General features: G+C 41.2%; 1 protein-coding gene across 1 annotated transcript; it reads left to right on the forward strand.

The window, feature by feature from the left end:
• The first annotated feature begins 482 nt into the window (after positions 1-482).
• On the forward strand, positions 483-14696 carry LOC310955980 (uncharacterized protein). The gene is made up of 3 exons (XM_083926063.1): positions 483-620; positions 8065-8193; positions 11427-14696. Exons 1-3 carry the CDS (start codon positions 599-601, stop codon positions 12599-12601), a joined length of 1326 nt encoding a protein of 441 aa, XP_083782189.1. The 5' UTR covers positions 483-598; the 3' UTR covers positions 12602-14696.
• The last annotated feature ends 12438 nt before the right edge of the window (positions 14697-27134 follow it).

The following is a 27134-nucleotide window of genomic DNA, read 5'->3' on the forward strand; positions in this document are numbered from 1 at the left end:
AGAAAGTCAAACATTAATGAACTGAATTATACTTATATGATTTATATACTGCATTATATATTTGATATATTTTTGTATTCTATATTTTATTAGATGTTTTGCGATAGTATAATTGTATTATCTTAATTATTTATTAAATTATATTTGACATGTGCCATGTGACACTGCCGACATTTTGTTCCATTTATAAGATATCACTAAATTAATGTTTAAACTGTTTGTGTGTGTGTGTGTGTGTGTGTGTGTGTGTGTGTGTGTGTGTGTGTGTGTGTGTGTGTGTGTGTGTGTGTGTGTGTGTGTGTGTGTGTGTGTGTGTGTGACATGTTGTATATAATCATAGGTAGTTCAAGGACATTGATTGATTTATTTTAATATCAGAAAACATCATAAGGGCTCGGTTGTCAGTATTATTTTGAAGGTGTTCCGGAAGTGCTGGTGTCCGTTTCCTCCGGTGTGACCGTGAGCTCGGTCAGCAGAGCGAACCGTTAGCTGCCTTTAACTAAGGGCACAAAAACAAATAATTTAGTTGAGTTTAGGAACCGAAGAAGAGAGTGACCGACACCGAAAACTGCTGCTGCGCGTGCCTTTACAACCGGCAATGAAGCCGAGAAAAAAAACAGGTTGGTTTCCTGGCTCCTAATGATGCTAAGCTAATGTTAGCTGGTTAGCCGCAGCTAGCTGATGTCTTTACTGACGTTTTTATCTGACAGCTTTAGTTAAGTGTTAGTACATATTAAATAATAATAAATAGTAAATGTAAAGTCATAAAACTGATGATCACATTAAATAATAACAATAATAATATAGAATAAATGTAAAGTCATTGAACTGATGAACACGTTCTGTCAGAAATCTCAGAATGTCCCTAAAATAAAGAATATATTTATTTAACCAGCATTGTCTTTCATTCAGTTCATTTAATTTTTCGTCTCTAACACAAACAACTGTTAAATAATATAATATAAATGCGCTGATAATATATTAACAAAAAAGATTACATCTGTAACTGTTATATACTAATATAACATGTATAATTCTGCAGAATGAGTACTTTTATAAGCATATTTTGAAGCTGAAACATTTGTACATTTTCTTAAGTAATATTTTCAGTCTTACGCAGTATGGAAAAGTCTGGAAAAGTAGTGAATTTAATGTGAGTCATTTCCAGGTCTGAATAAGTCTGGGAAAAAAAAGGGGGGGGGGGGGGGGGGTGGAAAAAAGTTTTTGTTGTTTCCAAATTTTTATCTCACTTCCTAAAAGAAATTATATGAATGTATACAAATCAAAACAAGTTTACTAACACAACACAGCCGACCTGTAGATGATCTGAAACTAATCAAGCTGCTGTAGAATGGTGGGAGGTTACCATGGCTACCGTTCGCTGTGCGACTGCGATTCTCATTTATTGACTTTTTTCCAAACACGTCGTCTACATTTTATTTAATATTAATTTTTATATATTGTATTTTCTTTTATTTATGATTTATTTGTATTAGTCATTATTTTATTCATGATTTATTTATTAGCATCATCTAATGCCAATGAAGCACAGTCGTGAGTTTTTCTTCTTTACTTCCTGGTTAATTGTCTCTACAGTTCCTGTCTGTAGAGTTACAGGTTCAGTTATTAATTTAATGATCCATCTCTACTGTTCCTGTCTGTAGAGTTACAGGTTCACTTATTAATTTAATTCTCCATCTCTACTGTTCCTGTGTGTAGAGTTACAGGTTCACTTATTAATTTAATTCTCCATCTCTACTGTTCCTGTGTGTAGAGTTACAGGTTCACTTATTAATTGAATTATCCATCTCTACTGTTCCTGTGTGTAGAGTTACAGGTTCACTTATTAATTTAATTATCCATCTCTACTGTTCCTGTGTGTAGAGTTACAGGTTCACTTATTAATTGAATTATCCATCTCTACTGTTCCTGTGTGTAGAGTTACAGGTTCACTTATTAATTTAATTCTCCATCTCTACTGTTCCTGTGTGTAGTGTTACAGGTTCAGTTATTAATTTAATTATCCATCTCTACTGTTCCTGTGTGTAGAGTTACAGGTTCACTTATTAATTTAATTCTCCATCTCTACTGTTCCTGTGTGTAGAGTTACAGGTTCACTTATTAATTTAATTATCCATCTCTACTGTTCCTGTGTGTAGAGTTACAGGTTCACTTATTAATTGAATTATCCATCTCTACTGTTCCTGTGTGTAGAGTTACAGGTTCACTTATTAATTTAATTATCCATCTCTACTGTTCCTGTGTGTAGAGTTACAGGTTCACTTATTAATTTAATTATCCATCTCTACTGTTCCTGTGTGTAGAGTTACAGGTTCACTTATTAATTTAATTATCCATCTCTACTGTTCCTGTCTGTAGAGTTACAGGTTCAGTTATTAATTTAATTATCCATCTCTACTGTTCCTGTGTGTAGAGTTACAGGTCCAGTTATTAATTTAATTATCCATCTCTACTGTTCCTGTCTGTAGAGTTACAGGTTCAGTTATTAATTTAATTATCCATCTCTACTGATCCTGTCTGTAGAGTTACAGGTTCAGTTATTAATTTAATTATCCATCTCTACTGTTCCTGTCTGTAGAGTTACAGTTTCAGTTATTAATTTCACTCTTTTAGCATTTAGCTTGAATAAAATGCTGTGTTGAACAGAGTTCATTCACTTATATGAGCTACAATATGTTTGTAAAAATGTCTCGTAAATACATAATGGCATACATAGACAGAATTTAACAGTGTTTGAACGTTACTTTAAAAAAGTAATTAGTAATAGTTACTCACTACTTGTTCCAAAAAGTAACCAAGTTAGTAATTCAATTACACTATAATAAAAGTAACTAGTTACCAGGGAAATTAACTATGTCAGAGAATTTGGATTTTTCTGAGCAGTTTTCACAAGTCAGTTAAAATGAGTAGAACAGACAGGTACTTGTACATAACCTTCAATATTTATTGCACACCAGCAGACAGCAAGAGGTTTATCCTGCACTTCAAGTATTATCTTTGTAACAAAAGTAAACAGTTAAACAATATAAAGTGTGTTTAACTCTGTAGTCTTAATTAAATAAATCAAACTCCCAATCTCAGACGACTGGTCTGGTAGACATTCTTTAAGTATTTTCTTCAAAAGTAAACAGTTAAACAACATGAAGTGCTTTTAAAGCTTAAACTTGAAGATATTTACCTTCAAATCCATACACTCCTTCAAAAACACTTGTCTATTCATGTCTCCGTCATTTATCCGGCTAACCCATGTAGCCTGACCGTCCTACCCTTCAAACAACTGGTTGTATCTAAGAAGAAGCAGCAGCATTTCAAACCTCTTCTCAGGCAGCCTTTACCTCTTTGGGGGGAAGACCAAGTTCCCCGGGCTAAATAGTCTCACTGCTGGGGCACTGGATGGAGTGACTATATTGTATTTGAGTGACATTTTCTTTCTTTTCTCAGCAACTTGGCTTTCCACAGAAGAAGAGGTATCCTCCTCATCCTCAAAGAAAAATAATTCATCCTCTATGTCTCAGTCGGTGCTGAGGTTGCGTGTTGGCGCGTTGGTACCTGTTAGCTGGTCTTCATCTTGGGCCCTTTTCTGGCACAGCCTCTGTACTGTTGGGTGGCTTCATCACTGTGCAGTATTCTCTGAGGAACTGGTACTCTCGATATGTGATGGCCTTCAACCCAAAATTGTAGGCATCGTCATCCTCCTCCCCAGAGTCATCACCCTGAACAGTCTGGTAAACTTTGAAGGCCTTCACAAAATTCGAACCATTGTCTGTGACAGTAGCTGTGATTTTGTTAGAAATACCAAACGGATGAGTGGGTATTTTCCATTTCAGTAGCAATGCGGTCATGTGATTATGGCCCTTGAACCGTCTGCAGGCCAGGTCTGCTTTCTTTTGCTCTAGGCTGTGGGGATCTATCCAGTGGGCGGTCACGCCGAGGTAACTGCGTTGTGCGCAGTCCAAATATCTGCAGTTGTAGACAAAAAGTCAAACTCTTCAAAACTCTTTTTAAGCTCTGTTCATTTTTGCGTACTCATCTAGGTATTTAGCAAACATCTTTGTGCATGGCGTACAGGCCCCTCATTTGTTAGGTATTTTAGCAATAAAGGCTCGGAATGAATCATCCTCCACCATCGATAATGGCAACATATTTTTAACCACATACCTGCCTATCATATGGTTGACTTCAGCCTGTGTCATAGTTTTTTCTTGTGAGGCAGAAAAATCTGGCTTTGGCTGCTTTGGCGACTTTGCTCCGTGTCCTTCTTTGCTAGTGGATGGCGAGCTATCCTCTGTGGTGGAGAAGGTCGGAGACGCTTGGCTTAAAACAATGGACTCAGTCTTGCTCTCATTAAGGTTGAGCAAGTTTGCCCCCACCCATGCTTTGATGTCAGAGCATGCCCATCAACCTTAAGGGGGAGATACAGCTGAGGTCGCGCGTTGCATCGTTGAGCCATGGTGTTGACTGTGATATTGTGCATTTGGGCTTGAGAGGGGCAACAGAATCCAGAATAGATGAGAACATAGAAAGAAGCTCATTAGCAGTATGCTCTGAGCTGAAGCCCAGAGGTGGCCTACACAAGGGGGAGTCATTAAAAGCACTCCAGGGGTTAAGCATGCACGAGACCCGTTTGGAGACACTTGGGGTACTACCTGAGCATGGGACCGACACAGTGAACAAAATTGGGGAGTGATCGCATAAAGACATGGCACAAACTTCGTTCACAGAGACAGAAACACCATAGGATAACACAAGATCTAGTGTGTGGCCCTTTTTCGTGCGTAGGGCCAGATGCAGCTTGCTTAAGACTAAATGAGTCGAGGAAGTTCAGAAAGTCCCGGGCCAGAGACTGTGACTCAGAACAAACATGGAAATTAAAATCCCCACGTATTGTTATGTGATCCTATTTTAGCAAAAGCCCAGATAAAAAAACAGCTAAGCCATGAATTAAGTCTTTGTTAAATTTAGGTTTGCAGTACACCACTGCACACAAAACGGGGAAAGACATAATTATTTCAAACAGTTGCAGTTCAAAGTTAGCAAAACCAGCGTGTGGAGTCTGCCGACAGTGAAAAAATGACTTGTACACAGAGGCAATGCCCCTGACCAGTCGCTCTGGGGGTATTAAAAAAGTTACACTCCGGTGGAAGTTCAGAGAAGGGCGTGTTTTCGCGAGGAGGGCCTGCGGGCGTGCGGCACAGGTAAGCAGGGTTACCTGACAGCACAAGAGGGGGAGGTTTGGTCCAATATCCGGGATCGAGTCTAGCTGCCCGAGCTTAGCCAAGAATTTGGTCCAGAATGTTAAACAGGGCTTGACGATTGTAGCACAGCAGAGCAGATACATCCAGATAGATGCATATAAGCAGGACTTTAACAAACGTTAAACAGAGCGGCCGTGAAAGACAAATCACCGAGCAGGCTGGCACCATCTTGCGCAGTCGCACAGTGTGAGGTCAGTGAAAGCTGCTCGCGTCCTGCCACCCTGAAATGCCGTATTTAAAATCATAAAGTCCAAAGTGATCTCTTAATATTTTGTTTTTGTTTTTCAGACTCACATGAAGAGTCTGTGTTCACTAAAATGGTGGACTAGCAGATGTATCAGAATGGTAAAAGTGTAATAAGCATCTGTTGTTTGTTAGCTTGTAAGTGTCAGTGGCCCTCATTTATCAATCTTGCGTGAAAACGGGCCCAGATCTGAGCGCAAAATTGGTCAGGGCACACGTGTGATTTATGAAACATTCATATCTGACTGAATTCGATCGTCATTAACATGTTACGCCCTTAAATATTCCTGGTTCGGAGGCCTAGCCCACTGAGGTCAAACATGGAGAGTAGAAACACTGGTAAGAAAAGAAACTTTTCCGACACAGAGATCGGCATCCTGACATCCGAGATGGAGCAAAATAAAGATTTGCTTTTTGGCAGTCTTAAGAGTGGAATAAAAGGGGCCCATAAAAACGCTGTATGGAAAAGAATAACGGAGCCAGTCAACCTGAAGCAGCGCTCCACTAACCCGTGTGCATGTGTGCGCACTGTTGAACCTGCGCTCGTGCTCTGTAGCGGGGTTTGCCAGCGGGGTTATTAGGTATTCCGTTAGGGGATAACCTTTGTCACCTAGAAGAACCATACCAAAATGTTAATCATCTGGTACCTTGTTTGATTTAATGCAATTTATCGAGGGTAGCCCCTTACCGAGGAGATGACTTTGGCTCTGCAGTGCGTTTTCTGCAGCAGCGCGCCAACACATTCATTCATTCATCTCCACCGCTTGTCCCTGTCGGGGTCGCGGGGGGCTGGAGCCGAGCTGTTTTGAAATATAAAAGAATCCTGTGTGGCCACCTGGCCACCACGTTTAAAAGCGATAGCTTGTCATCACAAATCACCTGTACATTAATCGAGTGGTAGTTTTTGCGATTGATGAATGCGTAATCATTCATGGATGGTGCCTTCAGACGCACATGAGTAGAATCAATTGCTCCAACCACAATTTTAATTTTTTTTATTCGTTTTAAGAATCCGTTTTTATCTGTTCTTAATATGTGACTGCTTATGCTTAATGACAGCTGAGGTTTGTTCATTATTTTCAGCCAGATTTTGCTGTGCTGCACTGCAAATCCACAGGCTCAAATGTGCGAACACGATCTCAGACCTGACGTGACATCAGGTCGCAGCTCCCGCTCACGTCCAAATTGATAAATGCCGGAGTTTGCCAGGAAATGGTCGTACGCACGTTTTTCTGCCTTACGTTCGTTTGGTAAATGAGGGCCAGTGTGTTTTCTCTCTGTGCTGACGGTTCACTTTGAGCATCCAGGAATTGTTCCAACTTAGAGAAAGCAAATACAAGTTAAGAGGAACCTGTATATTTAAAAACCACCAATAAGAACCGATACAAAACTACACTGTGTTACAACAAAGGCTGTTGGTCTGTGGAACAACTGTGATAATGAAATGAAAGAACTCTTTAAAGACAAAACATTCAATCCTCATGAGCTGGATTACTGAATTTTCTGTTTTTGTTGTTGTTTTCTGCTCTTGTTTATGTCTTTGTTATTGTTTTGCTGTGATTTGTTTTAACCCACGAGTCAAATATCAGATATCGACTCATTCAAACTGAATCTTTACTTTGTTTATGATAATAATTATAAATTATTATAAAAAGTAAGAGGGGGTATGACCAGAAAAGTTTCTAACTTCTTCCTTTCACTTTTGAACATGAACTGTATTATTAAGTGGGCAGCTCTGGCTTGGTGGAAGAGTGGGTCGTCCTCTGTTCGAGAGATTGGTGGTTCGATCCCCATTCCCCCCTCCGGTCTACATGTCGAAGTGTCCTTGGGCTCCCCGTGCTGCGCATGGGTGTGTAAATGTGGTGTGAATGGTTAGATCAGATTAGATGGTATGTAGATGTCCACTGCCATCAGTGTGAATGTCTGTGTGAATGGGTGAATGTGACAGACACTGTGAAGCGCCTTGAGTAGTCAGATGATTAGAAAGGCGCTATATAAGTACAAGTCCATTTACCATTTAAGTCATGTATTCCCTGAAAGCCCAGTTTGCTCTGATTGGTCAGCTGGTCTGCTCTGCTGCGATTGGTCAACTGGGACCGGGACATGTTATGCCCCTTACCATATACAGAATCAGTGACCACAGCAACTGAAAACACTATATGGAAGCTAGCCACGTTAGCTGCGCAGTATGCTAACATTACCTCCAAAAGGTTAACTTCCAAAATAAACAGCAAAACAGCATAATAGTGTCTGAACTCACAGATTATGGTTTGAGCCTGTGTGTAGCAGCATGAGCAATAGGGAAGTCAGAATTTCCGGGATTTGTCTACATAGAATAATCCTGAGAACTCTCTCATAGCGACTGACAGGCTAGCGTTCAGAGCTGAGCACAGCCAACCCAGATGGTCAGCAGGGCTCACGTTCTTCATTATTTGACCCTTTGGTATTATTAAAGATGACTATAAAACATAACTAAATTCATAGGTCAGAAAAGACGGAAAAGCTTAATAGGTCCTCTTTAATGACTGTACTTTTTGTGTTTCAGATTTACCCTCTGATGACATCAAACTCATTGTGGTTAAAGAGGAGCAGCAGGAGTGGAGCTCCAGTCTGGACCAGGAGGACCCAGAGCCCCCACACATTAAAGATGAAAATTCTGCAGCCACTTCTTACGGTAACTTGGCTGTTTAAAAATGTAGGAGGGTTTGAAGAATTTCCTGTTTTGCAGGGTTTTAACTTTAGCTTGTAGGAAAGTACCAGGATATCAGGTACTAGCCACAACTTGTAGTTTTGGTCATAAGCCTTCTCCAAGTCCAAGAAGCACATGTGGACTGGATGGACAGACTTCCTCGACCCCCTAGCAGCCATGCAAGATAAAGAGCTTGTCCATTGTTCCAAAGCCAGAATACAATCGGCATTAAAGTGTAATTCCGGTGTATAATCATCCCATGGTCTTTTTCGACATTTGCACACATCAAATAAGACTTCCAGACACTTTTTTTGCGTGTATAAACTATTAACGGAGAAATCCCGGAGAGTCACTAAGAGCAGGATGTGGCTAACACTGATTAGCTCAAGGCAGTACAGTGAAGGCATTCAAATGTCTTTTTTAACCACTAATACTGATCCAAATAACACCAAACCTCTGCAGTAGCATGATAAGAGTCCCTAGACATCAAACAAAGCACCAACAACATAGTGAACCCAGAGTTTATTAAAAGAGTGTTTTGAAAGACTTACCTACTGGCCCTGGTACCAGCTCCTCGATTACCGAATGCAATCCAAATGGAGGCCATAGGTGCTTTGTTTTATGTGTAGGGACTCTTATCATGCTACTGCAGAGGTTTGGTGTTATTTTCTTAAAGATTATTTTTTTGGGCAGTTTTTCGAGCCTTTGTTATTGTCGGACAGGAAAAGGGGTGAGAGAGGAGGGGGAGACAGGCAGCAAAAGGCTGCAGGTCGGAGTTAAAACCGCAGCTGTTGCCTCGAGGACCTTCAGCCACTTTACATGGGGCGACTGCTCTAACCACTCAGCCACCGGCCGCCCCAGGTTCGGTGTTATTTTGAGCAGTATTAGTGGTCAAAAATGCCATTTTAATGCCTTCACTGTACTGCCTTGAGCTAATCAGTGTTGGCCACATCCCGCTGTTAGTTACTCTACCTGATTTCTCTGTTAATAGTTGTCACATGAAAAAAACTGTCTCGATGGCTTATTTGATGTATAGAAGTGCCGAAAAAGACCATGGAATGATTTTACACCGGAATTACACTTTAATCCTCCTGAATTTGAGGTTCCAGGACTGAGTAGTGCGACTCCCTGATAATTGGAGCACACAATGGCGCTTCCCCTGATCTCCGTGCGGCACTGAAGATGTGTGTTCGCCGACAATGTCCAAGGCCGTCTCAGGGTTAACCTCATTCACATTGCTACCAAGGAGCTTTTTGACCTCTATATGGGTGAGTCTTCACTGGAGTGTTGAAACTCTGCCTCCTCTACGGAGGATGTACTGGTCGGGTACAGGAGTTCCTCAAAGTGTTCTTTCCACCGATCAACGATCTCCCGAATCCAGGTCTGCAGTTATCCTCCCTTGTTGAACACAGCCTGGCCCTTTTCCTTTCTGAGTCGTCCGACAGTTTTGCAGAACTTCCTTCCAACCTGAAGTCCTCCTCAACAGTCTCCCTGAACTCCGCCCACACCTGAGTTTTTGCTTTGGTGACTGTCTGAGCTACAGACCTTCTAGTTAACTGGTACCCGTCTGTTGCTTCAGGAGACCCCTGGATCAACCATGCCTGAAAGGCCTTGTTCTTCAGCTTGACGGCTTCCTTCATGGTTGGTGTCCACCAGCAGGCCCTAAGGTTGCCGTTACTATGGGAATCAATGACCCTCTGACCACAGCCGCTTCCAAAATGGAGGTTATGAACACTCAGTCTCCATTTTCACCAATTTCTCCCGGGATGCAAGAGAAATTCTTGCGCAGGTGGGTGTTGAAGATTTGACAGGGACCTCAGCCAGACGTTCCCAGTTCACCCTCACTACATGCTTGGGTTTAACAAGTCTGTCCAGCAGCCTCCTCTGTCACCTGATCCAACTCAGCACCAGGTGATGATAAACTCTCATCTCTGCTCCTCTCTTGCCTGGAGGAGATCTGGTGATACGATCACAAAATCGTTCATTGATCTTTGACCTAGGGCTTTTTGGTACCAAGTACACTTATGAACCACCTCATGCTCAACTGGTGTTTGTTATGGCCAATCCATGACTTGCACAGAAATCAAATGAAAAAGCCAAACAGGTTCAGGCCAGACAGGCTGTTCTTCCCAGTCAACCCCCTGCATGTTTTTCCATTATTGCCCAAGTGAGCATTGAAGTACCCAGCTGGTATCTCTTCCAGGAAGCCACCCAGGGACTCCCAGAACTGCTGTTTGGTTAATAAGCGCAAGCAACAGTCGGTGACCTCCTCCAAGTGACTTAGTTGCATCGAGGCAACCCTTTATTTCCTCTGGGAGAACTCCAACACGGCAGCACTCAGTTGGGGTCTTGTGAGGGTCCCCTCTCATCTGGGTAACTCCAGAAAAGTCGTGAGCCCAGTCTCCCTCCAGGAGTTTGGTTCCAGAACCAGTGCTATATACGGAGGTTAAGCAAGGCAAATTTATTTGCATAGCACAGTTCAACAACAAGGAAATTCAAAGTGCTTCACATAAAACATTAAAAGCATTGGTAGAAATAACACATTAAACATATACATTTAAAACATAAAAGATTTAAACCGCATAAGAGGTCATTTTTAAAACATAAAAGATGGTTACAGTTACAGAAGTTACAGTGCGGTTTACGGAAAAGCAGCGGCAAATAGAAAAGTCTCCAGTCTTGATTTAAAAGAACTAAGAGTTACAGCAGACCTGCAGTTTTCTGGAAGTTTGTTCTCCATTGCTCTGAGAAGTCTGGATGGTTTGTAGCTGAGCAGAAGATCTGAAATGTATTTTGGTCCTAAACCATTCAGTGCTTTGTAAACCAACAGAAGTATTTTGAAATCAATTCTAAGTGGTGGGCTCCATGTAGTCTCCTCGGCTGTCCCTGGCCAGGAGCCATGGGTCAAAGCCGGGCCACCAGACGTTCAAGGCGGGCTTCTTTCCCAGATCTGGGTCCATAAGGGTACCCCGGTTTCCCTTTTCAGTGCAAGGTAGCTGCTGTTCTTGGGCCAATTGATATAGGGTCTCCATATCACAATTGGTCTGGCCCCTCCTCTGGAACCACAATGCCTTGGGAGATCCTACCAGAAACTATTGCCCCTGACAAGGGGCAACTCAACCACAACATGAACTGAACGTTCAGTTTGAATGATTCAGAACTTAGAGGTGATGAAAACAAGGTGGCGTGTTAATGTCTCTGTTTCCTGTTTCCTGCAGACGTCCAGCAGCTTTTGGTGGTTAAAAATGAGGTTCCCCCTGAGCAGCAGGAGTGGAGATCCAGTCTGGACCAGGAGGGCCCAGAGCCCCCACACATTAAAGAGGAACAGGATGAATTCTGGATCAGTCAGGAGGGAGAGCAGCTTCAAGGGCTGGAAAAGGCTGATATCACCAAGTTCACATTCAATCCTGTCACTATGAAGAGTGAAGATGATGAAGAGAAACCTCAGGCCTCACAGATGGAAACAGAAACTGATGGAGAGGATGGATGGATGGATTGTGGAGGACACCAACCATACAAGAACTCACATCCAGATGCACCTTTAACAGCAGAGACTGAAGACAAGACTGGAGACTCTTCTGAACCTGAGACTGATGACAGTGATGATTGGAAGGAGACCAGAGAACCTCACTCAGGTTCAAACTCTCTGAAAGATGATGAAGTTCCTGATTCAAGATGTAGTACTGGAGATAAACCCTTTAGCTGCTCTGAGTGTGGGAAAAGATTCACTCAAAACTCAAATCTGAGAACACACATGAAAATTCACACTGGAGAGAAACCTTTTAGTTGCTCATTTTGTGGTAAAAGATTCAGACAGAAGGCACATATGACAGAGCACCAGGCACGACACACGGGGGAGAAAACATTCGGCTGTTCTAAATGTGGGAAAAGATTTGGTCGCAGGCAACATCTGAAGAGACACATGAGAACTCATACAGGAGAGAAACCCTTCAGCTGCTCAGTCTGCAATACATATTTTAAACATAGTGGGAATTTACAGACTCACATGAGAATCCACACAGGAGAGAAACTCTTTCATTGCTCAGTTTGTAAGAAATATTTTGCACGGAGTGGACATTTTCAGAGACACATGAGAATCCACACAGGAGAGAAACCGTTCTGTTGCCCAATATGTGGTAAAGGATTTTCACGAAAGGAGCCTTTGACACACCACATGGCAGTTCACACACAAGAGAAAGGACTCAGTTGCAGTGTTTGCAACCAAAGATTTGTCCAACCTGAACATGTCAAAAGACATAAATGTGTTGGTCCTCAGTCCTCACAGCCTGGGGGGATTTCCCCCTCTCTTCTTTTGATATCATCCCCCGTGGTCATAAACGTTTTATACCCGGGGGCAGTTTGTGTTATCCCTGCTTCTGGTCAGACTGCATGAACTGAATGCATCCCATAATGCTGCCAATCCATGTTGCAAGTGTGTTACAGATGTTTGCAGATGGACATTGCAGCTACACCGCTAACCACACCTATAGTGTCTGCTGTTTATGGCTGTTCAAACTGATCAAAGCTGGGGGAAAAACAAGCTACTATTGAGTCCTCTAGATTTTAAAAGGGTCTTATACGTATATATATATAAATGTATTATTTTGTATCTATATATTATATGTTTTGTATCCGAGAAAAGGAGGTAAACACTGTTTGAACTGTGCTTGGTGGTGCTGGAAAAACACATCAGCAGGAAGTTATGTCCAGGCCAAAAGAACAGGATGTTAAGAGCAGGCTAACAGATGCCAGGCGGTCTGTCTTTGGGGTCATCACAACCTGGATTGAAAAACAGAAACAGTATTTGGCAAAGTGTGAGCAAGAGTTGCTTCACTAAAAGTCCCTTCTAAATAAGAAATTATATGATACAGAGCTGCTCCGTAGGCTTAAACGTCATAGGTATTAGTACTTCATTATAAAAACTATATGTAAAGGATCTTCAATGCTTTTTTTGACAGAGATTCTCAGGAAGACAAATAAAGTCCATCAACTGTGTTAAGTTCTTGATAATGTCTTAGTGTTATTTTTTTTTCCTTTGAGTAAAATGATCAACACATTTTTGCTTCAACAGTTCCAAAGGTAGCTTAAAAAAAACGGATAAATGAAAAAAACTAACAGAGAAATGACTGCAGACCTGGATTAAAAATCTCTGTCTAAAGTCACAGCCGTTCAAATGTTCTGTTGATTTTCTATTTAAGAAGGTGACCGACTTGTTTATGTGATATGAAAATAGAAATTTTGAAATGCAAGATAAGTTTTGAATAGTTATTTTGGCATGTTATATAATACTGTTTTAAGTCTACTTTGCTTTTTGCTGCCTGTAGGGGTCTGTGTGCAGGCTCAGGACACTCCCCGGGTAATATAAGGGCCGGCGTGTGTTCTTCAGGCAGAAAACAAAATGTCAAGTGAAATAGGCGGTGGTTGAAAAAAGTCTTTATTAAGATCAATCGTACCTTTATTTTATTTGTTTCTGTGACTACGGCTCCAACAAAGAACAGCCGAGACATTTAAAGTGCTCCTGCCTTAAGTGACCACTTTGTGATCGCTGAGGCTATAAAAAGCTAACAAACCTCAGCCAAAACTGACAAATACAGAATAAGGTGGTGATATGCTATTCAGCAACATCTGTGATATTAGTGTTAACTATAGGGAGCTATCAACATAGGTAAAGCATATCTATACGTAACATCTCTCAGGCACATTTACTCGATCGGGCAAAAACAAGACGTGTGTGGAGGTCTAGAGAACTCAGTAGTTTATTCCGGGCAAATTCCCTTTTTTGAGATGATACGGATCATATCCAACATCTTTGAACATCTGTTCAAGATACCTGCTGGGTCAATGTTAACCTTGTTTTATTCATTCATATTATTATATGCTAATACTATCTAAAAGCAGTTTAAATTTCCTGCATTGTTTTCTATTAGTTCCGGGTTCACCTGTAGCAAGGTGTACGTGGGTGACGTCGGACCAAACTCCCGGCTAAACTATGGCTGCTCTTGTTATGGGAAGAAGTGTCGTTATGCTCTCACATTACTCTTTAAAGTGTCATATAGTGCAGTTGAAACTGTGGGCTAAAGTAACGACAGCCTTTTATTATTATTATTATAGATTATCATTGTCGTATTCTATCACCTTAGCTGTGCTTGATTCTACTATATTAACTGTCATAACATATAAGTCATATTCACATTACTATAGATATTATTATAGTTACTGTAACTTTGTGGTTGCTTGCATCTCTGGAAGTATCTCTCTGTCTGTCTTTGTCTCTCTGTCTGTACTGTCTCTCTCTGTCCATCTGTCCGTCTTTTCTCTTTCTCTCTCCTTTTCTTCCTCCCCAACCGGTGCAGACAGATGTCCGTCTTTCATAGAGCTGGGTCTGTTCCACGTTCCTGCCTGTTATAGGGAAGGTTTTCAACGCCACTGGACTCCATGGGGGAATTGTAAGGTCTATGTAAATTATAAATCAGTCATAGAGTGTTGTCTTTACCTACTCTGTTAAGTGTCCTGAGATAACTTTTGTTATGATTTGGCACTATAAATAAAATTGAATCGAATTTTATTGATGTGTTGCTGTGTTTTCAATCGTGTTTTCTGTGGGTGCATTCACTTACCCGTCATAGCAGGCGGACAGTATATTTCCTGAGCCTGCCCTGTGCTGCCTGCCCTGTGCTGCCTTTTCAGGTGCGTTTGTCTCACAGATGCTTTGAACTGTGATTTCAGAAATGTTTTTGTGGTAAATATGAGAGAGTAGAGTTTGTTCAGAGCTGTAACAACGTCAATAGAGCACACACTATTTCAGTTTTTTATCATCGTCCTTGTGTAGAGGAATAGTATGGAAGGTTTTTAGTTAATAATTTCATGGTGCTTTTTATTCTGCTTTTCTTATTATTGTTATTTACCAGTGGGTTACAGAAATATTAATTCCATGTGCTTCTTTTTGTTTTTATTCAGGAGAGTATTTCTTCACTAAAATCTTTTTTAAAAATGCATTTATTTATTCATTTATTTTTTATTTTGACTTATACACTACAGTAAAAAGCAGAAGAGAAAAACGATGGCAGATCTTGTGGAGGCGGACTATTCCCACCTGCACCTTTTCATAACTGCTACACCTACTCTTTGCAGGTTCCTCTAACTGTTTTATGTTTAATTTATCTTCTCCTAAAGAAGAAAGTGACAAGACGAGATGAGAGATTTTAACACTATTTGAACTTTCAGTATTTTCTTTATTTTGACATGAAAACTATTTTGGTTAAGTAAATGTCTGTCAACAGCTGGTGAAGACCGGTTATCTAGAGACTGTCTGTCCCAGCCCGTCATATACAGTCCCTATAGAAAGTCATGATCTGCCTTTTGAAAAAGTCACTATTTGTTTTGCAGCCTGAAATGATAATGCTTAAAAAAATATATATTCCAGTGTGATTTACACATTCATCCATGCCATCAGTCTGTTTGGATCTGTCTCTACCAGCTTTGTGCACCTAGATTGGGAAATATTTCCCCATTCTTCCTGCAGAACTGTTGGAGTTCAGTCAGATTCTGTGGTGAGTGGTGATGGAATGCACTCTTCAAGTCCATCCACAGATTTTCTGTAGGATTCAGGTCAGGGCTCTGACTGGGCCACTCTAGGACATTCACTTTCCTGTCCTTTAGCCACTGTGTTGTTTTTATGGAGGTGTGTTTTGGGTCATTGTCATGCTGGAAGGTGAACCACCTGCCCCTTCTAAGAGTCTAACAGAGGGACAAGGGTTTTCTTCAAGAATTTGGGTGGACTTGGCAGCATCCATTTTCCCTTCAGTCCTGACCAAGTGCCCAGTCCCTGCTGAAGAGAAACAAGCCCACAACATAATGCTGCCACCACCATGCTTCACTGTAGGGATGCTGTGTTTGGGTGGTGTGCTGTGTTTGGTTTCTGACAAACATAGAGCTTGTAGTTCAGCCCAAAAAGTTCAGTTTTGATCTGACCATATAACCTTTTGACACATGGCATCAGAACCTTTAAAACATTTTTTTGTAGACTGTAAACGGGACTCAGTGTGACATTTTTTCAGAAGAGGCTCCTTTCTCTCCACCCTGCCAAACAGGTAGAACTTGTGAAATTGTTGTCACATGCAAAGATGGACCAACCTCTGCCATTAAGACTTGGAACTCTCTCGGTCTTCATGGGCCTCTTAGTAGCTTCCCTGATCAATCTTTTCCTGGCTCGGTCCTCCAGTTTGGAGGGGCGACCCGATCCAGGCCAGGTCTGGGTGGATCCATATGCCTTCAACTTCTGGACAATACTCTGAATGGTCCTCAGAGGGATAGTTAAAGCCTCTTTTTAGATCCTTCTCCTAACTTGTGCCTATCCACAACTTTATCCTGGAGCTCTTTTGAAAGCATCTGTCCAACCAAGGTGAATTCTTTTTGTTACCATGTACGACTAGGAGTGGAATCCTCAAGGAACAGCTGATTTCATTCTGAAGTCAAATCAAAGCAACAGCTGATTTTATTCTGAAGTAAAATCAAAACCACCACAGTTGATGTCAGGTGGAGGCCAATTAACTTGGTGTGTAATCTGGAAGCTGATTGGTTAAACCTGATAATGTTTAGAATTGTTATTCTAAAGGGACTCAACACGTTTCCAACACTGCTATTCTAGTTTTTCATTTTTTATTAATTTTCAGAAATTTTGCAAAAAAAGGAAATTATTGGAATGTTGTAAGGCAAAATGTGTAAATCACGCTGGGAAAACTTCTTTTTTTCATGTATTGTCATTTCAGGCTGTAAAACAAAAAAAGTGACCATTTCAAAAAGGGTATCATGACTTTCTTTGGGGACTATACGGAGGCTTCGGGTCCGTCAGGTGCCGACACTGACTATAACTTGGAGCCTGATGTTAAAGAAGCTGTGGGGCTCATGTGTTACAATTCAATTCAATTTGATTTTATTTATAGTGACAATTCATAACAAAAGTTATCTCAGGACACTTTACAGAGTAGGTATAGACCACACTCTATGACTTATTTATGATAAACATAGACCCAACAATTCCCCCGTAGAGTACGGTGGCAATGAAAACCTTCCCTATAACAGGCAGGAACGTCAGACAGACCTCTGTGGAGGACGGCCATCTGTCTGCACCGGTTGGGGAGGAAGAAAAGGAGAGAGAAAGAGACAGATGGACAGAGAGAGACAAAGACAGACACAAAGAGAAACAGACAGAGACACTTCCAGAGATGCAAGCAACTACAAAAGTAACAGTAACTATAATCATATCTATAGTAATGTGAATATGACTCATATGTTATGGCAGTTAATAAAGCTGAATAGTAGAAACAAGCACAGCTAGGGTTATAGAATATGAAAATGATAATAATTATGCTGGTAAATATTAGGGGTGGAACGTTTTTTTTTTTTAATCCGTCCCGTTCGGTACGCATGTCACGGTTCGGGACACGTGTTCGGTTTATGAGGGGCCACGTAGCGTAAGCCTTCATGACCGCTGTCCTTGCATCTCAGTGCTACGCCTCAGCGCGTCAAATCACGGCGCGCTGGCAAACTTGCTCCATGCGCTCCCTGTAGGCACACGACCACAACGCTATGCACGCTCTCGCTTCGCTCTTCTTCGTGGGTTTCTGAATCCTCTTTACAACAGCTCGCTAAGCTCCGCTCTGTTTGTTCTCAATCGTTTGTCTGGTTAAATCTGTGGTTAAATCACCACATCAATGTCTCTCTCTACTCTGAAAAAAAGACAAGTTGACACAGAAAACCGTCAGTTCACCAGAGAATTTAAAGAGAAGTTTTTGTTTCTGTCTCTGTGAAGCCTGAGTTTACTCTGCAGCCATATCTGAGTGTAAAGAGGAGAAGTTGATAAAAATCATGCTACTCTGCATTTACAGTATGTTACGTTCATTTTTGCCAGTCCAGTTTTTGATGAATAAACTAATGTTTCATATGTACTTGTAAGCCTGGTAAAGTAACTAGTAACTGAAGTATGCAGATAAATGTAGTGTAGTAAAAAGTAGAATATTTCCACTGATTTGTAGAGGAGTAGAAGTATAAAGTAGCATGTAAATAAAATACTCAAGTAAAGGACAAGAGCCTCAAACTTGTACTTAAGCCCAATACTTGAGTGTAAACCTCTGGTTCACAGGTTTATTCATTTAATAATAATAATAATTCATTTTTGACAAGCTTGTTGCACTTTGAGGTCATGACTACTATTTATATTGAAAGAATAAAGACAATGGCCCTCATTTATCAATCTTGCATGAAAACGGGCGCAGATCTGAGCGCAGAATTGGTCGTATGACAGGACCCATGTGTGATTTATGAAACATTCATATCTGACCAATCTCAGCGTACGGATGAGCGGGCCTTGATAAATGGAGCGGCTTAATTTGATCGTCATTAACATGTTACGCCCTTAAATATTGCTGTTTTGGAGGCCTCGCCCACTGAGGTCAAACACGGAGAGACGAAACACTTGTAAGAAAAGAAACTTTTCCGACACAGAGATCAGCATCCTGACATCCGACATGGAGCAAAATAAAGATGTGCTTTTTGCCAGTCTTAAGAGTGGAATAAAAGGGGCCCATAAAATTGCTGTATGGAAAAGAATAACGGAGGCAGTCAACCCGAAGCAGCGCTCCACTGAGACGCGGGTTGGCACTGTTGGACAGGTGTTGTGCCGTATTCAGTCACCTGGCCACCACGTTTAAAAGCGACAGCTTGGCATCACACATCACCTGTACATTTATCGAGTGGTAGTTTTTGCGATTGATGAATGCGTAATCATTCATGGATGGTGCCTTCAGACGCACGAGTACAATCAATTGCTCTACCACAAAACCTCAAAACCGTGAAATGAACCGAACAGTGGATTTTGTGAACTGTTCCACCCCTAGTAAATATGATCAATGATGAGTAGTGGCAATAACAGCTGCGATACAATAAGAAATACAACTGATGATGTTTTTATGGCTACAAATTTTAGTTTATAGTTTATATGACTAATAGTAATAATAGTAGCAGGAAGCGTCATGCAGGACCACGGCAGCAGGCACCACCGGTTACGTTAAAGAAACTACGGGGCTTACGTGTTGCGGTGCTGTCAGCACAATCGTCTTTCATGTTCGTGTCTTATCTGTCACTCTGTTGCTGGTTCCACTTACATGTTGATATCACAAGACAACTTTCTTACCTCGATGAGAAATATCGTCAAATTTAATACCGTGCCTACACTTTAACGACTTATCAAAGCTGATGCTAAATGACGGGATTTTTCCATGTTCATGACTCAGAAGCTGTTACGTAACATTATATCACTGAAGTGTTTGTCACAACATGAGCAGATACGTGTCTTCATTTCAACCATCAGCTCAAATCCTGTCTTTCAGCTGCGTCCTGTTTGGATCAAAGACTTCATCAGTGATTTTAACAGTAGAAAATCCCACTGTATACTCAGTCTTCTGCAGGAGTACAGAGACAGAAGTGCTGACCAATCAGAGCAGACTGGGCATCTTAAAGCGACAGGAGCATCTCGGATTGAGGTAATAATACAGCTGCAACAGCCGTGAGCACAAGGAGGAAACATGTTCTAGTAGAAACAGAATAAAACGTATCATATAATAGATCTCCTTTCAGCCACAGTTAGAGCTGGCAGATCAAGGTCGAAATTTCTGTTTTGTTCATTTTGGAATTCAGTTTGGATTTCTTTGGTCTTTATCTAATATTGAATCAGAGAATAAAATAATAATTTCCTTCAGTCGTCTTTAATAAACTGAGTTTGTTTGAGACGAGCATGGATCGTGATATTAGATTTATGTGACTTGTGAAGTAAAAAATTAAAACATACTTCCATGATTCCACTCACAACTGCTGCTATCCAAATGTAACTGTGGTAACAACCCCGGCTGAAGCTCTGAAACTGATCCAATCTGCCTCAGATTTCTCAAACATAATAAGGGTCCACACCTGAACACATCTACATCTCAGTATTGACTCAAACTCAGAGTGCCCCCTACTGGCAACAGGAAGTCAGCCTTAAATGAAAAATATTAAATTCACACTGTGTGGTCTTCACTTGAAACAGAGCAATATAAGATATGTTTATTAAGTGTTCTTTAGCGTCAGGTAAGGGATGCAGGAAGTTATTCCCCTCGACATGAATTAGGTGGGTTTTGTCTTCTTTCTAAAACTGGATGATTTATGATGTTCTATGGAAGCATAGTGTTGGCTTCAGTGAATATGATCAAACAAATGCTACTGACTAGGACTTTAATAACTCTTTGTGTTTCATCTTTACTCTTAGATGAAGAAAAACCAACTGTGGTAAAAGAAGAGCAGCAGGAGTGGAGATCCAGTCTGGACAAGGAGGGCCCAGAGCCCCCATACATTAAAGAGGAACAGTCTGAACTCTGGATCAGTCAGGAGGGAGAGCAGCTTCAAGGGCTGGAAGAGGCTGATATCACCAAATTCCCATTCACTCCTGTCACTATGAAGAGTGAAGATGATGAAGAGAAACCTCAGGCCTCACAGATGGAAACAGGAGCTTATGGAGAAGAAGAGATTGAAGACAAAACCGGAGACTCTTCTGAACCTGAGACTGATGACAGTGATGATTGGAAGGAGACCAGAGAACCTCACTCAGGTTCAAGCGCTCTAAAAGACGATGAAGTTCCTATCAGTGATTCAAGACGTAGTGCTGGTGAGAAGCCATTCAGCTGCTCTGAATGTGGAAAAAAATTTGGCACCAAGACAAATCTAAAGTCACACATGAGAACCCACACGGGAGAAAGAGCGTTCAGCTGCACAGTGTGTGGTAAAGGTTTTATTGAAAGCAGAGATCTTAAGCAACACATGAGATCTCACACAGGAGAGAAACCGTTTAGCTGCTCAGTTTGTAAAAAATCTTTCACACAGTGGAAGTGGAAGTTTACAGTCACACATGAGATTCCACATAGGGGAGAAACCATTCAGCTGTTCAGTGTGTGGGAAAAGATTTGTCCTCAACGGAAGTCGGAACAGTAACTTGAAATGTCACACAGGAGAGAGACCGTTCAGCTGCTCAGTCTGTCACAAGTCTTTTTCAGAGAGTGGAACTTTACAGAAACACAAGATAATCCACACAGGAGAGAAACCATTCAGCTGCTCAGTGTGCGGTAAAGCATTCGCTGAGAGTGGAAATCGGAAAAAACACTTTCAAACTCATGTAGATACAGATACCCAATTACAACCTGATACTGTTGTCAAGTCTGGATACTCTTCTAAACCTCAGACTGATGACAGTGGGACCAGAGAACCTCAGTCAGGTTCAAACTCTCTGAATGACAATGAAGTTCCTGTCAGGGATGAGAGATGTAGTGCTGGAGTGAAACCATTCAGCTGCTCTGCATGTGGGAAAGGATTTGTCCGTAAATCAAATCTGACGACACACATGAGAACCCATACAGGAGAGAAACCATTTAGCTGCTCTGAGTGTGGGAAAAGGTTTAGCATCAATGCATACCTAAAGTCACACATGAGAACGCACACAGGAGAGAAACCATTTAGCTGCTCTGAGTGTGGGAAAAGGTTTAGCATCAATGCATACCTTAAGTCACACATGAGAACTCACACCGGTGAAAAACCTTTTCCCTGCTCAGTGTGTGGTAAAAGTTTCACTGAAAATAGAGATCTGAAGAAACACTTGAGAACTCATTCGGGAGAGAAGCCATTCAGCTGCTTTGAGTGTGGGAAAACATTTAGCACCAACACATATTTAAAGTCACACATGAGATTCCATGCAGGAAAGAAACCATTCAGCTGCTCAGTGTGTGGAAGAAAATTTGCCCTTAAGGGAATTCTGAACAGACACATGAAATGTCACACAAGAGAGAAACCGTTCAGCTGCTCAGTCTGTATGAAATCTTTTGCGGACAGTGGAACTTTACATAAACACAAGATAAGCCACACAGGAGAGAAACCATTAAGCTGCTCTGTGTGTGGTAAATCATTCACCGACAGTGGAAATTGGAGGACACATTAAAACTCATGCAGGAGAGAAAAGATCAATCTGCAGCGATTGTGACCAAACATTCACTTCGCTGTATCAGTTGAAAAAACATAAATGTGTTGGTCGTCAGTCCTCACAGATGGAAACAGAAGCTGATGGAGAGGACTGTGGAGGACCAGAACCAGACAGGAACTTGCATCCAGATACACATTTAACAGCAGAGACTTATGTTGGGACAATGTCCCAGGATAAACCTGTAATTAGATCAGAGTGGTTAGCTCACAGTGGGTCTGTTCACACCTGCAGCAGAATGTGTCTCCACTAGGGATAAAAGGATACACTCAACTCATGACCCATTACAATTCACAATTTTTTTTGATTACAATAGGATTTTCTCACAATTCGTTTTTCAATCAAAATCAAAATGCGCTACAGACAAATTGTGACCAAATAAAATGATCTTTAATTCGTGGGACAAAAAAATCTCACAGGTGCTTTCTTTACAGAAACCCCCTAAAACAGTTTATGTCCTCTTGTAAAAAGTGCAACTTAAATGGTCAAGTTAAACAACAAAATAAATGAAAAATATCTCCTTTCTTTAGAAACAATCTCACAAGTTAAATGGTGTTAACTGGTATAATTCAACACCTTAATTAACAAAAGAATATCAAATTTTGACCAAAAAAAAGAGGTCCTTTCATTACAGAAACACTGTTAAACACTGTTTTTGTGTCTTGTGAAAAAGGCCAACTGAAGTAGATATTCACTTACATAAGGAATAACTGGACTTTTAAACACAATCCCACATCAAAATAATTAATTCAAAACATATCTGTTTAAATAAACTAAGACTGGCTTGTGTAGCTTAAAACTTTCAGGTTTCTCGTGAGGAAAATCAACATGTAAACATTGTCAGGCCGAAGCTGAGATCTCTGTGAGGTTACAACATAAAGACCCTTTCACTGGGGACAGAGGAGGCTGCTGTGGTGAGGGAAGCCTTCTTTAGAGGTGAAAGCGGTGGGTGAAACTTACTGTTCTCCTTCCATTTGTTCTGGGGGAGAGGAGATGCAAAGCCTCTCGTCAGGGTGGTTTGCCTCTTCGGCACTCACTTTGGTGCTTAGGATGTAGCGTAACATTATTCTACTTCTCACCGTGTCTCTTGCAGTATTTCCATGCTGTTCTGGTTTTGTCTGTCCATTTCTCACCGGATGTGTGTATGGAGAATCCAAAATGCCGTCTTCCCTTGTTCTGTGCCCTGTACCTACGTAGTGACATAAGTCACGTGACTTGACTTCTGACATTGAACAAATGAATCACCAACCAGTGACTTTTGTTCAAGATAACGTAACCTGTTCAAATATAAAAGAAAAGAATGTATCCTACTTCTCTCGCATTTGCAATTCATTTTTTCTGTCAACCGGTGGAAATCGGCGTGCATTTGTGCCGATTTTTAATCGTGTCACAATGCGTCGATACATCCCTAGTCTCGGCCGGCTGTGTCTTTAAAGCAACACGTAGGTCATTTTTGTTTACATATAGATCTGCATATTTGAATGAAAAGTCATTTCTGTTTCTGTTGTGTTGTAAATTTCAGTTGTTACATTATTACATACATGTGTCATGACATTGTAGACAGTTTGTCTGTGTGCTGACAGTTGTAACCTTGCCTTGTTTGGACTTGCAGGTGTATTTTATGAACATTAAATAATGACGTGTACCTGTAGTGATCTGTGCAGGAGAACACATTAATGTTCTTTCAGATCTGTAGGAGTCGTTTTCAGTTACTGCTGATTAAAACTCAACATTTCAATAAAACCTTTTAAATAATGGGGAGACTCTTATTGTGAAGAACTTACAGAAAAAAATCTGATGTGGTGTAAATGTGTTTATCTGTTTTACAGCTTGTGTACAGCAACAGCAGGCATTACAAAGAAAGAAGAGGAATATCAGCAGTAAATATGTCCTACATATTCCTGAACTCAGGTACATTAAAGAATCTAAAAATAAGAAAGAAGAAATGAGAAGCTCCAGAGAACGGGATCAGAGGGAAGATCCAGTCTGACACTGAGGGCCCATTCACACGGAGACTTGTTTTCCTGTAACCGCACAACTTTTGTATCGTTTGGCCGACCATCCACATGCAGCCGGCGTTATCGGAGCCTGAAAACGGAAGATTTGAAAACCTTGGATCTCAGTCTATATGCAAATACCCATACATCATTTCCGTTTGCAAAACACTGAGCAACTAAGTATCTTCTGCGTGCGAGTTAAACTTAAAGGCTTAATACGGCTGTTTTGAGGGCGAGAAGCTGCTGAATGAAGTGCTGGTTGCTCGATACAAAGGGAATTGAAAGTCACTGGCGGTTGCCCCCCCTCGTGGCCCAATTGTTGGAAAATTTGTGCTAAAGTGCACCCTGGGAGCCATAACGTGCTAAAGTGCTCTCATGGGGCCAAAACGTGTGCTGAAGTGCCCTTATAAGTGGCACTGATGCACTATGTGCCCTTTATTTTCTTTTTTGCCCCTGCCCTTCAAAAGGTCCGTGGACACCACTGTTGAAAGTTGAGCCAAATACAGCATAAACATTCTGTCTAAGTGATCTACAAATGTCTGTAAAACAAAATGGGACTTTGCATAGATGACTTTGGCTAAAGAGTATAGATATAGGGTCACCCAGAAAATTTTGTGTTTTCCATGAAAAGTCACACTTATTTACCACCATGAGTTGTAAAATGAATAGAAAATATAGTCAAGACATTGACAAGGTTAGAAATAATGATTTTTATTTGAAATAATATTTTTTTTCCTTCAAACTTTGCTTTCGTCAAAGTATCCTCCATTTGCAGCAATTACAGCATTGCAGACCTTGGGCATTCTAGCTGTTAATTTGTTGAGGTAATCAGGAGAAATTTCACCCCATGCTTCTAGAAGCCCCTCCCACAAGTTGGATTTGGATGGGCACTTCTTGCCATACGGTCAAGCTGCTCCCACAACAGCTCAATGGGGTTTAGATCTGGTGACTGCGCTGGCCACTCCATTACAGATAGAATACCAGCTGCCTGCTTCTTCTCTAAATAGTTCTTGAACAAATTGGAGGTGTGCTTTGGGTCATTGTCCTGTTGTAAGATGAAATTGGCTCCAATCAAGCGCTGTCCACAGGGTATGGCATGGCGTTGCAAAATGGAGTGATAGCCTTCCTTATTCAGATTCCCTTTAACCCTGAACAAATCTCCCATCTTACCAGCACCAAAGCAACCCCAGACCATCACGTTACCCCCACCATGCTTGACAGATGGCGTCAGGCACTCTTCCAGCATCTTTTCAGTTGTTCTGCGTCTCACAAATGTTCTTCTATGTGATCCAAACACCTCAAACTTCGATTCGTCCGTCCATAACACTTTGTTCCACTCTTCCTCTGTCCAATGTCTGTGTTCTTTTGCCCATATTAATCTTTTTCTTTTATTGGCCAGTCTCAGATATGGCTTTTTCTTTGCCACTCTGCCCTGAAGGCCAGCATCCCGGAGTCGCCTCTTCACTGTAGATGTTGACACTGGCGTTTTGCGGGTACTATTTTATGAAGCTGCCAGTTGAGGAATTTCTCAAACTAGAGACTCTAATGTACTTGCGGGGCCTCCCACTTCTCTTTCTACTCTGGTTAGAGCCTGTTTGTGCTGTTCTCTGAAGGGAGTAGTACAAACCGTTGTAGGAAATCTTCAGTTTCTTGGCAATTTCTCGCATGGAATAGCATTCATTTCTAAGAACAAGAATAGATTGTCGAGTTTCACATGAAAGTTCTCTTTTTCTGGCCATTTTGAGCATTTAATCGTCCCACAAATGTGATGCTCCAGATACTCAACTAGCCCAAAGGAAGGTCAGTTTTATAGCTTCTCTAACCAGCTAAACTGTTTTCAGCTGTGCTAACATAATTGCACAAGGATTTTCTAATCATCCATTAGCCTTCTGACCCAATGAGCAAACACATTGTATCATTAGAACACTGGAGTGATAGTTGCTGGAAATGGGCCTCTATACACCTATGTAGATATTGCACCAAAAAACAGACATTTGCATCTAGAATAGTCATTTACCACATTAGCAATGTATAGATTAGTTTAAACTTAGATTAGTATAAAGCACTGTTTAAAAAAACAGTGCTTTTCTTTCAAAAATAAGGACATTTCTAAGTGACCCCAAACTTTCGAACGGTAGTGTACGGCCTGATGGAAACGGGGAACCTCGTTGGGCTTCTAGATGTTTCTCTCTGACAGCGGTCCACATGGCTCAATAAAGCTGCAGTCGGCAAGTCTGGCAGATCAAGCTGACTAGATCTGCTCCCTCCCATCATGCTCGTCAGATTCCTGTGAACGCGCCTGTGTCTTCTCTCATCGATAAACAGCATGGAGTACATGTTACATGGAGGTAGGCTGGCTAACTTACTGATAGACAACAACTGTTAACGTCATTTAGCATATGTCTAGCCTGAGGGGCATGCAGAATCAGAATGCCTTTATTGTCACTATACACAGTACAATGAGTTTGAAAGCAGCTCCTACTCAGTGCAGACATGTTTGCATTAAAAAAATAAGATATGAAATTTATTAAATAGTGCAAAAGACAAAACAAAGGTGCAATGTTCTGTGGTGCTATATTCATATTTATAAAAAAGAATAAATAGGTTTCTGACAACGATGTCTACGAAGTCAGGAAGAACCTGTGCAATTCTCTGCTGCTCCAACAGCAGTGGGAAACTTCAACTTTGGAAAAAAAACTGAATGAGAAGTACACAAACCTTTACCTCATGAAGAGCGCCCCTGTCTGAGGCCGTACGGTCTGTATGGATTCAAACCTTTACCTCATGAAGAGCACCCCTGTCTGAGGCCGTACGGTCTACATGGATTCAAACCTTTACCTCATGAAGAGCGCCCCTGTCTGAGGCCGTACGGT

This window comes from Echiichthys vipera (genome assembly GCF_963691815.1).
Source record: "Echiichthys vipera genome assembly, chromosome: 13".
Taxonomy (NCBI): domain Eukaryota; kingdom Metazoa; phylum Chordata; class Actinopteri; order Perciformes; family Trachinidae; genus Echiichthys; species Echiichthys vipera.